The following is a 16,201-nucleotide window of genomic DNA, read 5'->3' as shown; positions in this document are numbered from 1 at the left end:
TAGTGCCCTGGCTGCCCCTCGTGCCCCAGTCCAGGGGAGCCTGCAGTCTGAGAAGCCCCCACCACTTGCCCCTATGAGGTTGTGGGCACCTCTTCACTCCCAGGAGCTTCACTTTGCTCATCTGGGAAATGAGGACCATCAGTGTGGAGGCTGCCAGGAAGGCAACTCAGGGCAGCGTGGATGGAGCGGCACTTGCCTGGCACAAGATGGATGCCAGCTTCAGAGCTGGGTCCAGCCCCCTCCATGCGCTCCTTTCACTTCAGCTCCAGCCCAAGGCTAGAAGCAGAGCCCAGGAGGCCCCAGGACCTTGGGATCAACTGACAACTCCCTTGTTACACAGGTAGGAAACCAAGTTACTGAGAAAAGCAGGCCCTACCCGAGGACACAGAGTGGGAATCCATGACAGAAGTGAGACCCCACCTCCAGCCTCCCACCCCCTTCCTCCTACCTGTGGGGCCTAGATGTGCAAAGTGGGTAAGACAGGGCCCTCAGAGGCCTTGTCCGCCCCCCTGCCTCCGCCCCCTCCGCCATAAGGCTGTTCCCTATCCTAAGGACCTGAGTCATGGCAATGGAAGATGTTCAGTGCTGTGTTATTTATATCTGAAGTTCAATGCTGCTTTGTTTATTTCTGAAGAAGTTCAGTGCTGGTGGTTTATTTCTGAAGATGTTCAGTGCTGCATTATTTAGGAAAAAAAAACTGGAAATAACCCCAGTATGTCCAAAAGCATAGCTCAGTATGTTGTGCTCCATAAATGCACGTGATGAACAAATAGTGTAGTCTCCAAAGTTTATGAACTGAACACATCCTGAGACCCAGCGATTTCACCCCACAGAAATTTGCACGTGTTGTCACCAAGTACACTAAGAGGGTGATTAATGGCAGCACCATTCTAAAATCCCTGAGTTGGAAGCTGCTCCAAAGCCCATCAACAGACACACTGACTATGGTCTCCCCACACAGCAATGGAGATGAACAGACCACAGGTCCCCACAGCCCAGTGGACGAACCTTATGCACACAGTGCGGGGTTGGGGGTGGAGGGCACGCCATAGGATGCCATGTTATGAGACACCAAGAGTGGCAAAGCTAATCTTTGCTCCTGGAGGGCAGAGGAGTAAACCCAGAGCCAGCAAGACAGGGAGGTTATGGGGATTTTTTTCCCTTTCCAGATGTTTTTATAATGCTATTATACTGCTCTGGCTGTTCAAAATATCTACATTTTTAAAAGATGCTATTCCTCTCCCCATGGCTGATTACCAGCATTCAGAGCCTTTTCCTAACAGGTGCAGACACCAAGTTCCTATTAACAGGGACCCCATCAGGCTACCCAGAGTGGCCTCCTTCACCCACTTCTTTGCCTTCTTCTACATCTGTTGCACTTGGCATATGAGCTGCTCCCCAAGCATGGTCAAGGCTACCTGCAGTCCCACCCCCTCCACCCAGGCAGTGTCCCCAAGTACCTTGCACCAGGTAATCAGTGGTCTCCCTTTCCACCTCAGGGCTGAGCTGTCGGGTTTTCTGGAGATACTTCAGGACAAAGACGTTGGGTGCAAAGTGGATCATGTTTTGCTCTCCGCAGCCAAAGGGCAGGCGCAGGTGGTTGCTGAGATGGTTCAGAGTTGGCCCCATGACATCTCCTGGTGGGAAGAAAAAGAAGGATGGGCTGGGGACTGGTCTCACCCAGTGCCCTGGCTGTCCTACGGACAGCTTTCCTTAGAGAGCCCACTTGTGGCCTAACACCAGCAACCCATCCTCTGATTGCCAGTGCTGCCCTTTGAAACTGGGCTGCACCCTTGCCCAGTCAGCCTGCTTGGTCTCCTGGCTTTGGTGAACACCCACTGGCCCTTTCTTCCATACCTCCCTCTGTGTTCTTTAGTTTTAACTCAGGTGCTCTTTCTCTACCTTTCCATTATGTTAAATGCTCTTTCCTTTCTGGCTTTTTAAACAGGTGCAATTAAGCCTATACATTTCCCTCTTAGTACAATTTTGGCTGCATCCCACAGACGTTAAGATGTCAATCCAGCCATGCAATTCCATTCTAAATATTTTTTCTAACTTCCAATATGAAATGTGATTTTTCTCTCTAACTGTGAGTATTTAGATTTTTTATAAAACTCTTCCTACATGTGTGGTATTGTTGGTGTGTTTTTAAAAGTTCTTTTTTTCTCTTATTTCTGACCTACTGTGTTCTCATCCCTTCAGTACCCTGTCTTCCTCTCCCTGTCCTCTATGCCCCAAACATTGCTGATGGGCCCTCCGGAATCCCCACTGTCCCCTGACTGCACCTCTCTTCCTTCCTCGGCCTTTCCTCCTGCCCCACTGAGGCTGCCACTGCTCTTGCAGCCTCCTCTTGTGGCAGGGCCTACCTGGCTACTTTCTCATCACCCTTCTCTGGGTTTTCCAGCTTCTTCTCCAACCTTCCATCCCACTGTGCTGATGACACTGACTGGCACACAAGTCCCTGCCTTCACCTCCACTCCACTGCTGTCCATCTGCCTTCTCCCCTACATCCCTCACCTCCATCTGTGCCACTCATCCCCAAGGCCACATTTGAGTTTATCTCATGCTTCAGAAGTCATAAACTCCAATATCCTCTGGTCTGGTCACAACCACCACCCTGCCCAGGACCCAGGGCTTCCATCGTCTGATGTCAGAGAGACCCAAGACACCCTCCTTCAGGCCTGTCTGCCTCCTCCTGGTGTCTCACCCTCACCTCACCCTTCCAATTCCCAGCACTAGATGGATCACACAGTCCCCACTTTCCAATCCTATGCCTGGGCTATAGGAGACAATCCACAGCCCAAGAGATCCCTCGCCACAGCCTCTTACCCCTGCTCAGTAAATGCTCTAAGCGTTTGAAATGGTCCTGCCCACTCAGCTGGACACCCAGAAGCCCCGCCCTCCACCCCATACCTGGTTAACTTCACCTGGCCTTTCAGCCTTCTTGTATATCACCCCAGACCCACTGCCCTCATGGAGTTCACCACCCACCCTCCCGGTTGCCCCACACAGGGCAAGGACCTGCCTTCTCAGCCAGACTAGGAAGCCCTGAAGGTCGGGTTTGAGGTCATCTCTGAGTCTGGCCCCAGCGCCCATCATGGAGAAGGCACTAGAAGCTGCTTGTCAGGTGAGTGGGTGTGTGGTTGGAGGCCCCGGGGCACAGGTCCCCAGCAAAGCCTGGTATGAGACTGAGCCCAGAGTAAACACTTGTCCCTTGGCCTGGGTTCTTGCTCCTGTCCTCCCCAAATCAGGCTGCAGGGCAGACGCACCTATGATGGAGGCAGCTGCACGCTCGGACCCAGGGATGGCACTGTGTGGGACCCCCAGCGTGAAGGCTTCGCTGTAGCTCTCATCTACTTCCACCTTCCTCCAGATGCGGAACTCGCCCACAGAACCCCAGCCAGTGGAGAAACCGATGAACTGGACCTCTGGTGTCTTGGGGAGGGTCCAGGCCATGATGACAGAGTCATTGGATGGCTCTGGGCCATGGCCAACCTGGAAAAAGAGGCCAATGCTGCTGGATGCTGGCAGGAAGTGTGAAGCTGTGCTCAGACATGGTCAGAGGCCTTGGCCATGCTCATAGGTTGGGGCGGGGTTCTCAAGGGGTCAGAGATGAGAGAAACTGGACACCACACTGTTCATGAAACACCCAACAGAGACACAAGTGTGGCATCTGCAGGTTCCAAAGTCGCTGGGCTCCCTGGAACCTCTGGATCTTAGCATATGCCTGGCAAACTCCTCTATTTGTACTTCAAAACCACACTTGGCTATATCTCTCCTCTAGGAAGCTGTGTCAGCTGCTTCTTTTCTATGTCTCCTTTGCTTGGCCCAGAAAGAGTCCACAGTCCCCATTTTACCTGTTTTATCCACTTTCTTTCTCCCTGACCATCCACCACCCTTCAGCTCCCAGATCCCTGGACACTTCCTCCACCACAGCTCTCACCACCTGTTTTTTGTACGTAACTCCAGGCAGACTATGAGCAACTTGAGAGCTGCCTTGTGTTTCTTCTCTCTCCTCCCCACCCCTATCACGTGTATCAGGAAGCAACAATGCCAGAGGACCAGGAGGTTCCCGTGCCCACCCCAGGCAAGCCCAGCCATGCCTGGATGAGCCCGCTGTGCCAGCTGATCCAGAATGTTCTGAATTCATCCCAGGAGAGGATCTTGGCTGTGTGTGTGCTGGCCACGGGCTCGCCCATCTTGCTGGTGGAGATCCAGGACCTGGTGTTCTGGTGCCCTCCCAGAACGATCTCGATCATGCCCGCCGTGTCCTGGGGTCCTGGGGACAAGGCCACGCGGGCATCGTTGTGGGCTCGCACGGCCACGTCAAAATGGGTGAGGCGCAGCGGCCGCTGCACATACTGGAACTCGTACTTGTTGGGTGTGGAGATGTGGACTCTCTCTGGATGGAGGGAAGGAGAAGGGGTGTTGAGGGGGCACCGAATCATCCTACCCCCACCCCCCGCCCATGCCCAGAGCTGAGCATCGGGACCTCAGGGGGCCAGCCTCACTGTGGCTCCCCATGAAGCTGCAGGAAGCATGGTGGAACGGAGCTGGCTTAATGAACGTTTTGTCAATAGCACACAAAAGATGAAATGCTCACAGAGATAAATCCTACAAAAGACGTGCAAGACCCATAAGCTGGGAACTGCAAAATGCTGCTGAAACTAAAGACACAAATCAATGGAGAGCTAGAGCGTGTTCGTGGGTCAGAAGATAACACTGCAAAGATGTTAATTATTCCCCAAACTGATTTATAGATTCGATCCAATCCCAATCAAAATCTCAGCAGAGTCTTTTGAAGAAACTGCCAGGCTGATTCCAGAATTTATATGGAAACTCAAAGGATCTAGAAGAGCCAAAACAACTTTGATAAACAAGAACCAAGTTTACTCACACCCTCTGACACTGAGACGTACTCTAAAGCTAGAGCAATCACAAGAGTGTAGCATTGGCGTCAACACAGACAAATGCTCAATGGAACAGAACAGGGAGTCCAGAAATGGACCCACACATGTATGAGTGACTGATTTTCAACAAAGGTGCAAAAGCAATTCAATAGCAAAAGTCTTTTCAACAAATGATGCCAGGACAACCGGGCCTCCAGATGCATAAAAAGGAACACTGATCCATACCTTGCATGGGCTCCAAGAAGTAACTCGAAACAGATCATAGCCATTTTATAAATGTAAAACCTAAAACTATAATACTTTGAGAAGAAAACGTAGGGTTGGGCAAAGATTTCTTAGATAAAACAACAAAAAATAATCCATAAAAGGAAAAAGTGATAAGCTGGGCTTCATTAAAATGAAAACCTTCTGTTCTTTAAAAGACACGATTCATCCGATGATGGACACTTAGGTTGCTTCCATCTCCTGGCTATTGTAAATAGGGCTGCAATGAACATTTTGGTACATGATTCTTTTTGAATTATGGTTTCCTCAGGGTATATGCCCAGTAGTGGGATTGCTGGGTCGTATGGTAGTTCTATTTGTAGCTTTTTAAGGAACCTCCATACTGTTCTCCGTAGTGGCTGTTTCAATTCACATTCCCACCAGCAGTGCAAGAGTGTTCCCTTTTCTCCATACCCTCTCCAGCATTTATTGTTTCTAGATTTTTTGATGATGGCCATTCTGACCGGTGTGAGATGATACCTCACTGTAGTTTTGATTTGCATTTCTCTAATGATTAGTGATGTTGAGCATCCTTTCACGTGTTTGTTGGCAGTCTGTGTATCTTCTTTGGAGAAATGTCTATGTAGGTCTTCTGCCCATTTTTGGATTGGGTTGTTTTTTTGTTATTGAGCTGCATGAGCTGCTTGTAAATTTTGGAGATTAATCCTTTGTCAGTTGCTTCATTTGCAAATATTTTCTCCCATTCTGAGGGTTGTCTTTTGGTCTTGTTTATGGTTTCCTTTGTTGTGCAAAAGCTTTGAAGTTTCATTAGGTCTCATTTGTTTATTTTTATTTTTATTTCCCTTTCTCTAGGAGGTGGGTCAAAAAGGATCTTGCTGTGATTTATGTCATAGAGTGTTCTGCCTATGTTTTCCTCTAAGAGTTTGATGGTTTCTGGCCTTACATTTAGGTCTTTAATCCATTTTGAGTTTATTTTTGTGTATGGTGTTAGGGAGTGTTCTAATCTCATACTTTTACATGTACCTGTCCAGTTTTCCCAGCACCACTTATTGAAGAGGCTGTCCTTTCTCCACTGTACATTCCTGCCTCCTTTATCAAAGATAAGGTGACCATATGTGCGTGGGTTTATCTCTGGGTTTTCTAAGCGTCCATCATCGGATGAATGGATAAAGAAGATGTGGCACATATATACAATGGAATATTACTCAGCCATAAAAAGAAACGAAATTGAGTTATTTGTAGTGAGGTGGATGGACCTAGAGTCTGTCATACAGAGTGAAGTAAGTCAGAAAGAGAAAAACAAATATCGTATGCTAACAACACATATATATGGAATCTAAGGGAAAAAAATGGTCATGAAAACCTAGGGGTAAGACGGGAATAAAGACACAGACCTACTAGAGAATGGACTTGAGGATATGGGGAGGGGGAATGGTAAGCTGTGACAAAGTGGCAGGGACATATATACACTACCAAACGTGAAATAGATAGCTAGTGGGAAGCAGCCACATAGCACAGGGAGATCAGTTCAGTGCTTTGTGACCACCTAGAAGGGTGGGATGGGGAGGGTGGGAGGGAGGGAGACGCAAGAGGGAAGAGATATGGGAACATATGTATATGTATAACTGATTCACTTTGTTATAAAGCAGAAACTAACACACCATTGTAAAGCAATTATATTCCAATAAAGATGTTAAAAAAAAAAAAGAGTGTGTCAGTAAAAAAAAAAAAAAAAAAGACACTATTAAGAGAACGAAAAGACAAGCCACAGACTGGGAGAAATACCTTTGCAAAGCATTTATCTGATAAAAGACTTGTACCCAGAACACATTTTTTAAATCTCTCAAAACTCAATATAAATAAACAACTCAATTTTATTTTATTTTATTTCACTTTGGCTGCACCATGCGGCTTATTAGATCTTAGTTCCCCAACCAGGGATTGAACCCAGACTACGGCAGTGAAAGCACTGAATCCCAACCACTGTACCACCTGGGAACTCCCAACAACTCAATTTTAAAAAGGTTAAAAGACACTTCACAAAAAAAGATAGACTAATAGCAGATAAGCATATGAAAAGACGCTTAACGTCATTAGTCATGATGGAAATGCAAACTAAAACCACAATGACATACCACTATACACCTATTAGAATGGCTAAAATTAAACAGACAATACTAAGTGTTGATAAGAATGGGGCAGAACTGGCTTATCCAGTGCTGGTGGGAATGCAAAATAGTACTACCACTTTGGGAAACAACTGACAGTTTCTTAAAAAGTTAAACACGTACCTGCTGCATGAGTTAGCTATTCCACTCCTAGACATTGACTCAAGAGAAAGGAAAACATATCACCCATACAAAGACTTGTACATGAATGTTCATAGCAGCTTTATATGAAATAGCCCCAAACGGGAAATAACTTGAAAAAATAACATTCAAAAAGCGAATGGATAAACAAAGTGTGACACATCCATCCAATGGACTCCTACTCAGCCTTAAAATGACTGAATTATTGACACACACAGTATGGTTGAATCTCAAAATTATTATGCTGAGTGAAAGAGGCCAGACAAAAAGAGGACATTCCATATGATCTCATTTATGTAAAATTCTAGAAGGTGCAAAGTAATCTATAGAGAAAGGAAGCAGATCAGTGGTTCCCTAGTGGCAAGAGTGGACAGGGTGAGAGAGTTCAAAGGGATGTGACTTTAGGGTTAATGGAAATCTTCATTATCTTAATTGTGGTGATGGCTTCACAGATGTACACACATGTCAACATTTATCAAACTACCCTTAAAATATGTCTAATTTATTGTATGTCAATTATACCTCAATAAACATGTTAAAATGTTACTGACCTTACTTTGAATACAAATATATTTGGCCTAGTGTTGATTATGATATAAGAAGTACAAACAATATATAAATGTCCAATAATGTTTCAAAATGTTCCATAATGATCAAATTTTGGAGCAGTCCTTTGATGGAGCATACTAAAGCTGTTTTGAAATGCTGTTTATAATGACTTTACAATAACAAGGAAAAGTTCTCAGGATGTGTTAAGTGAGAAAGGCAAGATATAAAATTACATAGCTCATGAGTCACAACTGTGCTAAAACAAACAATAATCAATCCTATGAAAGTGAATACAACAAAATGTCAAAAGAGGTCATCTTTGGGTATGAACCAGAGGAGATAGTTTCTGTCTTTCTCTCTTTCTAAATTTTCTCTAATACACAGGTATTGCTTTTTCCTTTCCCAATTTTTAAAATTATGGTAAAATACACACAATGTAAAATTTGCCATCTTAACCATCTTTAAGTGTACAGTTCAGTGGCATTAAATACATTCACATTGTGCAAACATCACCACCATCCACCTCAAGAACTCTTTTCATCTTGTAAAACTGAAGCTCTATACTCACTAAACATAAACCCCCACTTTCCCCTCCCCCCAGCCCCTGGCAACCACCACTCTACTTTCTGACCCTATAATTTTGACTACTCTAGGGAGCTCATATAAGTGGAATCATATGGTATTTGTACACACGCATTGCTTTGTTAAAACGTTTTTAATTTAAATTTTACTGAGATAATTATAGATTTATATGTGACTCTAAGAAATAACACAGAGAAATCTGTGTACTCTTGACCCAGTTTCCCCAATGGTAACGTCTCACAAAATCCTAGTATAGTATCACTAACGGGATATTGGCACTGTTACAATCCTCATTCAGATTTCTCCAATTTTATTTTATAGGAGAAAAATAAATGTTGCCATTTTATCATCACACCCACACCCTTTCTCCTTGCCCTAACAACCAATAATATGACAACCATCTCTAAAATTTTGTCATTTCGAAAAACAGAATCTTTTATGTACCCTTTTAGGATTTTTTTTTTTTTTTTACTCAATCCACTTCATCCAAGTTGCTGCATGTTATCAATAGTTTCTTCCTTTTTACTCTAGGTAGTATTCTAAGATATGGATGGACCACAATTTTTTAACCATTCACCCACTGAAGGACATCTAGACTATTTTCAGTTTGAGGCTATTGCAGATAAAGCTGATATGAACAGTTGTATACAGGTTTTTGTGTGAACATAAGTCTTCATTTCTCTGGGATAAATGCCTAAGAGTGTAGTTACTGGTGGGTATGCTGATGGCATGCTGTCTTTTAAGAAACCACCAAACTGTTTTAAGAAACCACCAGCAGTGACTGTACCACTTTACATTCCCACCAGCAATGGGTGAGAGATCCAGTGTCTCCACATCCTGGCCATCTTTTGGTGCTACCTCTACTTTTTATTTAGTCATTCTGGTAGGTGTGTACTGATAACTCACTGCATTTCAGTGTGCATTTCTGTAATGGTTAACAATGTTGAGCACCTTTTCGTGTGTTTATCTGCCATCTGTACATCTTCTCCGGTGAAATGTTTATTTCTTTTGCCCGTTTTCTAATTGGATTGTTTGTTTTATTTACTGTTAAATTTTGAGAGCTCTTTATATATTCTAGATCCTAGTCCTTTGTCAGATCTGGGTTTGGAAATATTTCCTTCCAGTCAGTAACTTGAATTTCCCCCCATTAACAGCATCTTTCACAGAGCAAACATTTTTCATTTTGATGAGGTCCATTTATCAATGTTTCCTTTTGTCATTCATACTTTTGGTAATATGTCTAAGAATTCTTTACCTAGCCCTAGATCCCAAAGATTCCTCCCATGTTTTTTTTTCTAGAAGTTGTACAGTTTTACATGTAAGTTCGTGCTCCGTTTTGAGTTAATTCTTGTATAAGGTATGATCTTTCAGTCGCATTTCATGTTTCTGCCAATGGATGTCCAATTGCTCTAGCATCATTTGTTGAGAAGGTTCTCCATCCTCCATTGAATTGCTTGTGCACCATTGTCAAAACTCATTTGAGCACATATGTGATGTATTGCTATTTACTGAAAAAAGGGAGGGGGGGATGTTAAAGGAAGCCTGTGTCCAGAGTGTGCTGTGGGTCAGGGGACCTGTTGTGCTGAATGCTTTGGGAACAAGGAGGTGGTACACCTAGAGGGTAGGCATCACCAGGGGACTCCACTTCAGATCCTCTGCTGTGCCTCTTGGCAAAACCTGCCAGGTGAGTGCCCGGTGCCAGGCCCAGCCCAACCTCCAAGCTGGAGGGCTCTTTGGGGAGGGACTGGATGGGGAAGGGGCAGACCCTCCCATAGGCAGCTCAGACTCATGTTCCTCCCAGCACTGCCCTGATCCCACAAGGCAGAGGTGTGGACAGGCCTTTGGCCACTCCACCCACTGGGCACTCTGTGCCCATTTCCTGTTCACAGATCACGGGCAGGTATAATGTCAATTTCAGGGGATCAAGGTGGACCCCAGATCTCACACTTTCTGGAACCCACCTTAATTTCCCGCATCCTCCTTTGCTATCTCTGGGTTCTGGGTCACCCTCATTCCCACAGCTTTCCCATGATGTGACTCTAAGACCTCCTTTCCCCAGACCCTGGGTGAGGAGCCCAGGGCCCAAGGACAGCCCTACCCCTGACGGCAGTCTCTTCTCATTGGTGTCTGCAGTCTACCATCGTATGTGCTCATTTCCTGCATGGCAGATGCCCAGTCCTCACTCTGGCTTACAGGTGCCCCCAACTGGGACATATCAGTGCTTTGCTGCTGTGTCCCCAGCTCCCAGGGATGGTGGATGTCCACTCAGCAGCAGGAAAGCTGCCGAAGTGCAGGGGTAAGGGCCAAAGTCCTTGGCAGGGTGGGCACGGGAACTCACCATTGGGACAGAAGAAAGCGCTGTAGGTGTATGACCGGGGGGCTCCTTCAGGCTGAAACAGAGAAATGGGGAGAACTGAGAAATGGGGGGTGGCAGCCAGTGCAAGGGCGAAGCCGCCCTCCCACGGCAGCAGCTCTGAGTGTGGATCCCGCGGGGTGATACCACGACCACAGGTGCACAGAGATGGACCAGGTCACCTGCCTCCCATGCCCAGATAGGGAAACTGAGGCTCACTTCCCCTTCTCTGGGCTCTAGTCCAACAAACTCACCAACCGCCCCTAGACTTATCATGCTTCTCACACCCCCATCCTACCCTCCCAGCCACCCCTTTGGCCCAGCTCCAAGCCCAGCTGCTCTCTGTGGGCAGAGAGCACTATGACTAGAAGGCTGCCAGGATCTGAGGCCCCATCCAATGTCCAAGAGCACTGAGAAGGGGGCACCCAGGTCTGCCAAGGACGGGGTCTCTGTCCCACTGTCCGATGCATCCCTTGTCTCCTGTCCATCATGCTCCTGCTTCCACCCCTTCCACAACGTCCCCCAAATAATAGAAGGCAGCTGGTTTGTTCTCTTATTTATTTTTAAAATTTATCTATTTTTGGCCACACCACGCGGCACGAGGAACTTCCCCTGACCAGGGATTGAACCTGTGCCCCCTGCAGTGGAAGCGTGGAGTCTTAACCACTGTACTGCCGGGGAAGTCCTGGCTTGTTCTCTTAAAAGGGAGCACTGGGAATTTAACCCGATACACCTTGTGGGCTTTCGTCTGACCAGAACGGCCCCTGTGGGGCTCTCGCTCTTCCAGATCTCTTTTAGCGCCATCAGCAAATCGGTGAGCTGGGGCCACCTGAGGTCAGGCCTCAGACGGTTAATGCTTGGCCACCGCAGCCAGGCAGCCTCCTGGGGTCCCAGCTCCTCCTACTGTGAGGGTCATTTTATCTGCCAACTTGTGTAAGCCAGGGCATGCCTAAACATCTGACCAAATGTTACTTCTGGGCATACCTGTGAGGACTTGTCTTAAAGGAGTCAGCATTTGAATTGGTGGACAGTGATGTAGATGGCCCTCCCCAACGTGGTGGCCCCCAAACACTCCATTGAGGGCCCAAATACAACAACAGGCAGAGGAAGGATGAATTCTCTCTCTGCCAGACTGCTTGAGTTAGGGCATCCATCTTCTCTGCCCTCGATGCTTCTGACCTTCAAACTCACAGATGGCAGACTTCTCAGCCTCCATGGGGACTTCTCAGCCTCCATGATCGTGTAAGCCAATTGCTTATAATAAATCTCTTCCTAGAGAAATGTATACGTCCTATTGGCTCTGTTTATCCGCAGCACCCTAATACACCCACTCCTTGCTGGGTGACCGAGGGCCACTCACTTAACCTCTCTGGACCTCTATTTGTCATCTCTAAGATGGGGGTGATGAAGGCGCCGACCTCACCGCGATGTGAGGGTTAGGTGTATTTCAGACAGAGCCTGGCGTCTTCTCAGTGCTACTCAACGGGCAGCTCTTGTTAGCGTTTCTCATCCCCCTCTTCCCCCCACCCCCGCCCCCAGTCCTCTGTTGAAGCTGCAAAGATGGGCGTCATCCATCCTGGGTCTGTACTGATGAGGCCGGGAGGCACCTGTCTGGATCATGTCCACTTCCTGCTATCATCCCGGGGCCACGCCCAGGGGCCTCCACCGGGGTCCTGCCTCACCCACGCAAGCCACAACCTGACACCCACACTGCACACCTCGCTAGCAAACCTTTAGCAAAATCACCCGTGGTTGGCACCGAGAGGCCAAGCGCACCCTTGTGGATGATGCTGAGCTGTCCGGCAGCCGGATTGTCATCTCACACCCAGAAGGCCTGACATGGAGCCCACAGGCCATCTGCTCAGCCACAGGCTCCAGGGTGAGCCCTCGAGATTTTGCTTGGACTTCAGCAACCCCCTCACCGATCTATCAGCTCAGCCCCTTGTTGGAAAAGGGGTTGAGTCACTGGACAGGGCCTGGCCATTGTAAGCCCATGATAGCTATACAATCATAAAAATGATTCATGACTCAGGTGTCTATCAATGGATGAATGGATAAACAAAATGTGGTCCATGCATACAACGGAACATTATACAACCGTGAAAAGGGATGAAGCACTGACACGTGCTACAATGTAAATGGACCTCAAAAACATCATGCTAAGTGAAAGAAGCCAGACAGGAAAGGCCACATAGTGTACGGTTCCATTTATATGAAATGTCCAGAACAAGCAAACCCAGAGACACAATCTGAGTCCTTCTGCTGGTGCTGAGCATGGCCTCTGGCTCCGGCTGACCATCCAGGGCCTCCTGGACACACCCCCACCCCCAGCATAGCCTCTGAAGCAGCCAATGGGGCCGCTCGTGGCCACGCCACCCTGTCTTCTTTTCTGGCTCAACTCAGAGGGGACCCTGGTGCCAGCCTCTCTCCTCCACATGCTGCCCTGGCTTTTAGCTGATCCTGGGTTCCAATCTCCTTCGCCTCTGTGCTCAAGGCAGCTCCTGACCAGGTTCCAACACATGGTCACTGCATGATGTCATTATTACCTCTGGCAAGACTTTTCTACAACCTTGTAGCACAAATCAGTGCTTCGTTCTTGTCTGTTCTATGGATTTATCTATTCATATAAATAGGATCATACACTATGTGGCCTTGTGTGTCTGGCTTCTTTCACTCAGCATGACATTTTCAAGGTTCATCTACACTGTTGCATGAATCGGCGCTTCGTTCCTTTTTATGACTGAGTAATATTCCGTGGTGTCGGGTAACTGGATCCCCTCGCACCACATTTATCCATCCATCAGCTGATGGACATATCCTAAAACGGAAAGAGCGTCCCTGGTTTATGTCCAGGTTCCCCCAGTTGACCATTATAAATGCCTGGATGACCACAGACCACTTTTCTTGAGCACTCAGGCCAGGCATCAAGAGGTGTCTTCCACACACTCTCATTTAACCGTCCAGCAGTTTCATGTTTGAATCCAGGGCTCTCACTCCAGAGCCCACCCCAAGCCAAGAAGGCAGACTTCCTCTCACTCCTGTGATGCCCGCCAGGCTCCCCTCACGGGTCTGAATTATGTCGGCCTCCTCTTTGATCCTGTGAACTCCACTGAGACACGGTGGGGTGATGGAAGGCCCTCAGCCTTCCAGCAGAAATGCAAAAGGTCACAATCCCCTGGGCCAGCTGGGGATCCAGGAGGGATGGCGTTCGCCGCCCCTCCTCCTGATACACACCCACGACAGCTCGGCCATCACCTGCTTCCCCACCACGTGTCTCTCAGGAATGGCCTTTCTGTTGTATTCAGACTCCTGCCGGGCAGGTGGCACGTGGTGTCTTGGGAGGGTCCATCGTATAACTGATGGAGCGAGCGACCCATGCGCTCAGAGCTCTGTGGTGGGATGAGATGGGAGAAGCCGTGCACCCAGTGCCTCCTATTTCATAAATCCATTTTTCTAATTCATGCTTCATTTTTTTGCATTGACATTTCAAGTCTTCTGATGCCTAACTCATACCTCCTGTCCTCCAGTGCTGTCTGTACAGAGCTGGACCAGTGGATGCTGCAGACATAGGACACTGCTGAACAGCATGAAAGGGAGGAAAGCCTTGAGGATAAGAGAATCCTTCTCTGTGCATCTAGAAATTCCTCCTGCAGAGGAAGAAGAGCTCCAGGCCTCCAGATCAGGCTGGCCGCACTGGGGGGCTCGCTGCCTCCTTGGACTGAGGTAGGGCAGGCTGTGGTCCAGGGAGCGTGCTCAGGCTGTGCAAAGGGTCACCAGGGGTCTCTGCATTTCCTGTTGAGGCCATCCTATCCTGCTGGCTCACAGAGATCACGTGCCTCATCTGATGACACACTCGGAGGACTCCATCACGTCGTGTCAACAAAGCTGCAGCAGTAACCCATCCACCTCCAGGAGTTCCGTCCAGCGCGTGTGTGACTCCAGGCGCTGATGGGAACCATTTGTGCTCAGCTCCGCCAGGACTGCAGCCGGGAGGGAGGGCAGCTGTTTGCAGCTGGGCTACTGGGGAGGGGCAGAGACTTGGGGCCACTGTGAGGAGATTCAGTGGGGTTGCTGTGTGCTCTCCATGCAGCACTAAACAGGAGTCTCTCCACAGCTCTGGACTCGGATACATCTGAGCAGCCCAAAAAAGATGGGGCATTGCTGCTGCTACAAGCCCAGCACTGTGAAGTGCCGTGTGCATTCTCCAACCTTCCCCATGCTATGGGGTAAGCGTGAGCATCCCAGTCTTACAGAGCAGAGTCGGAATAACAAGACACTCGCTGAGCCCCATGCGTAAGTGGCAGATCCCAGATTCACAGCTCGGGGATGGGTCGGGGGGGCGGAGGTGGGGGTGGAGGGGGGGCGGGAGGGCGGTGGTCTGGGCGCCCCTGCTGGAGGCTCCGTGTCCTTCCCACACAGGCATTCCAAGGAGAACCCTCTGAATGATGGGTCACAGTCCCTACAATTGCCTATTGACAAACGGACAGCCAGGAGACAGAGGCACACCACCCTCCAGGGTGATCAAGCCGGGGGTCAGGAGGACACTTCCCTGCAGCCCGTGTGAGTCCCAAATCACTTCACCAAAGCCTGCTCTGCTCCTTGGAGAGGAGATGGGTGCCGCAGTCCTCCAGCAAGGCAGCCCCGTCACCTGCCCCAAGCCCCAAAGCAGGACTCATGGGGGCTGCCCTGGCCCTGGCTTGGGGAGGGACCACACTCTCCGGCCCCAACCTCACTGTTGAGGTAATCAGGCCCTGGCCAAGTGCCTCGAGTGAGGACATAGGCTTACCTCAACCATCACACCGCGCCGGATGTGATCCCTCCCAATGGGGACCCTCCTGTCAGCGTAATTCTCCTCCGGGGTTCTGACCGACTTCCCATCCCGGCAGCAGCTCGTTTCTCTGTAAGCCAGGGCTTTGGCTGCGGAGATTTGAGTACTCGGTGCTGGCTCTCAGAACAGGTCCCTATCCGGCGCTGTTCTATACCCCACCCTTGTCCCAGGCTTCCCAGGTGTGCATGCACACATACGTGTGTGTATGTGCCTATGCGCGTGTGTGCACGGTGTAGGCTGGATGTGTGTGCACGCATATGTATGCATGTGTGCAAGTGTGCGTGCATGCGTGTGCTACCTCGGTTTGGCATCTTAAGAGACTGGCTTCCCCCAGATGAGGCCCCCTACCTCCTGATCATTCCCTCTGGCCTGCATCCCCAGCAGCTGTCTTGCCCCTTGATCTCATCTTCTGCCCCGCTGACCCTGCACCCGTGCCTAGACTCTG

The 16,201-nt window shown here is 48.7% G+C and overlaps 1 protein-coding gene across 8 annotated transcripts in view; it reads right to left on the bottom strand.

Moving 5' to 3' along the window:
- The window catches only part of CPAMD8 (C3 and PZP like alpha-2-macroglobulin domain containing 8), a 105,941-nt gene that overhangs the window by 32,560 nt on the left and 57,180 nt on the right, over nt 1-16,201 (bottom strand). For all 8 annotated transcript variants that reach the window (XR_003792810.1, XR_003792811.1, XM_029218526.1 and 5 more), the window contains exons 22-26: nt 15,715-15,845; nt 10,914-10,965; nt 4,104-4,402; nt 3,270-3,495; nt 1,461-1,637 (exon numbers count right to left, since the gene is read on the bottom strand). Coding sequence is in view for 6 of the 8 variants with exons in the window: in XM_029218526.1 (XP_029074359.1) it covers nt 1,461-1,637; nt 3,270-3,495; nt 4,104-4,402; nt 10,914-10,965; nt 15,715-15,845 (885 nt within the window). In the remaining 2 variants the exon portion in view is untranslated. The remainder of the gene's footprint in view (nt 1-1,460; nt 1,638-3,269; nt 3,496-4,103; nt 4,403-10,913; nt 10,966-15,714; nt 15,846-16,201) is intronic.

This window comes from Monodon monoceros, unplaced genomic scaffold (genome assembly GCF_005190385.1).
Source record: "Monodon monoceros isolate NGI ecotype Baffin Bay Population unplaced genomic scaffold, NGI_Narwhal_1 Super_Scaffold_12, whole genome shotgun sequence".
NCBI classification, from domain to species: Eukaryota; Metazoa; Chordata; class Mammalia; order Artiodactyla; family Monodontidae; genus Monodon; species Monodon monoceros.
The sequence above is the reverse complement of the archived record's forward strand: the minus strand, read 5'-3'. Positions and strand labels throughout refer to the sequence as shown.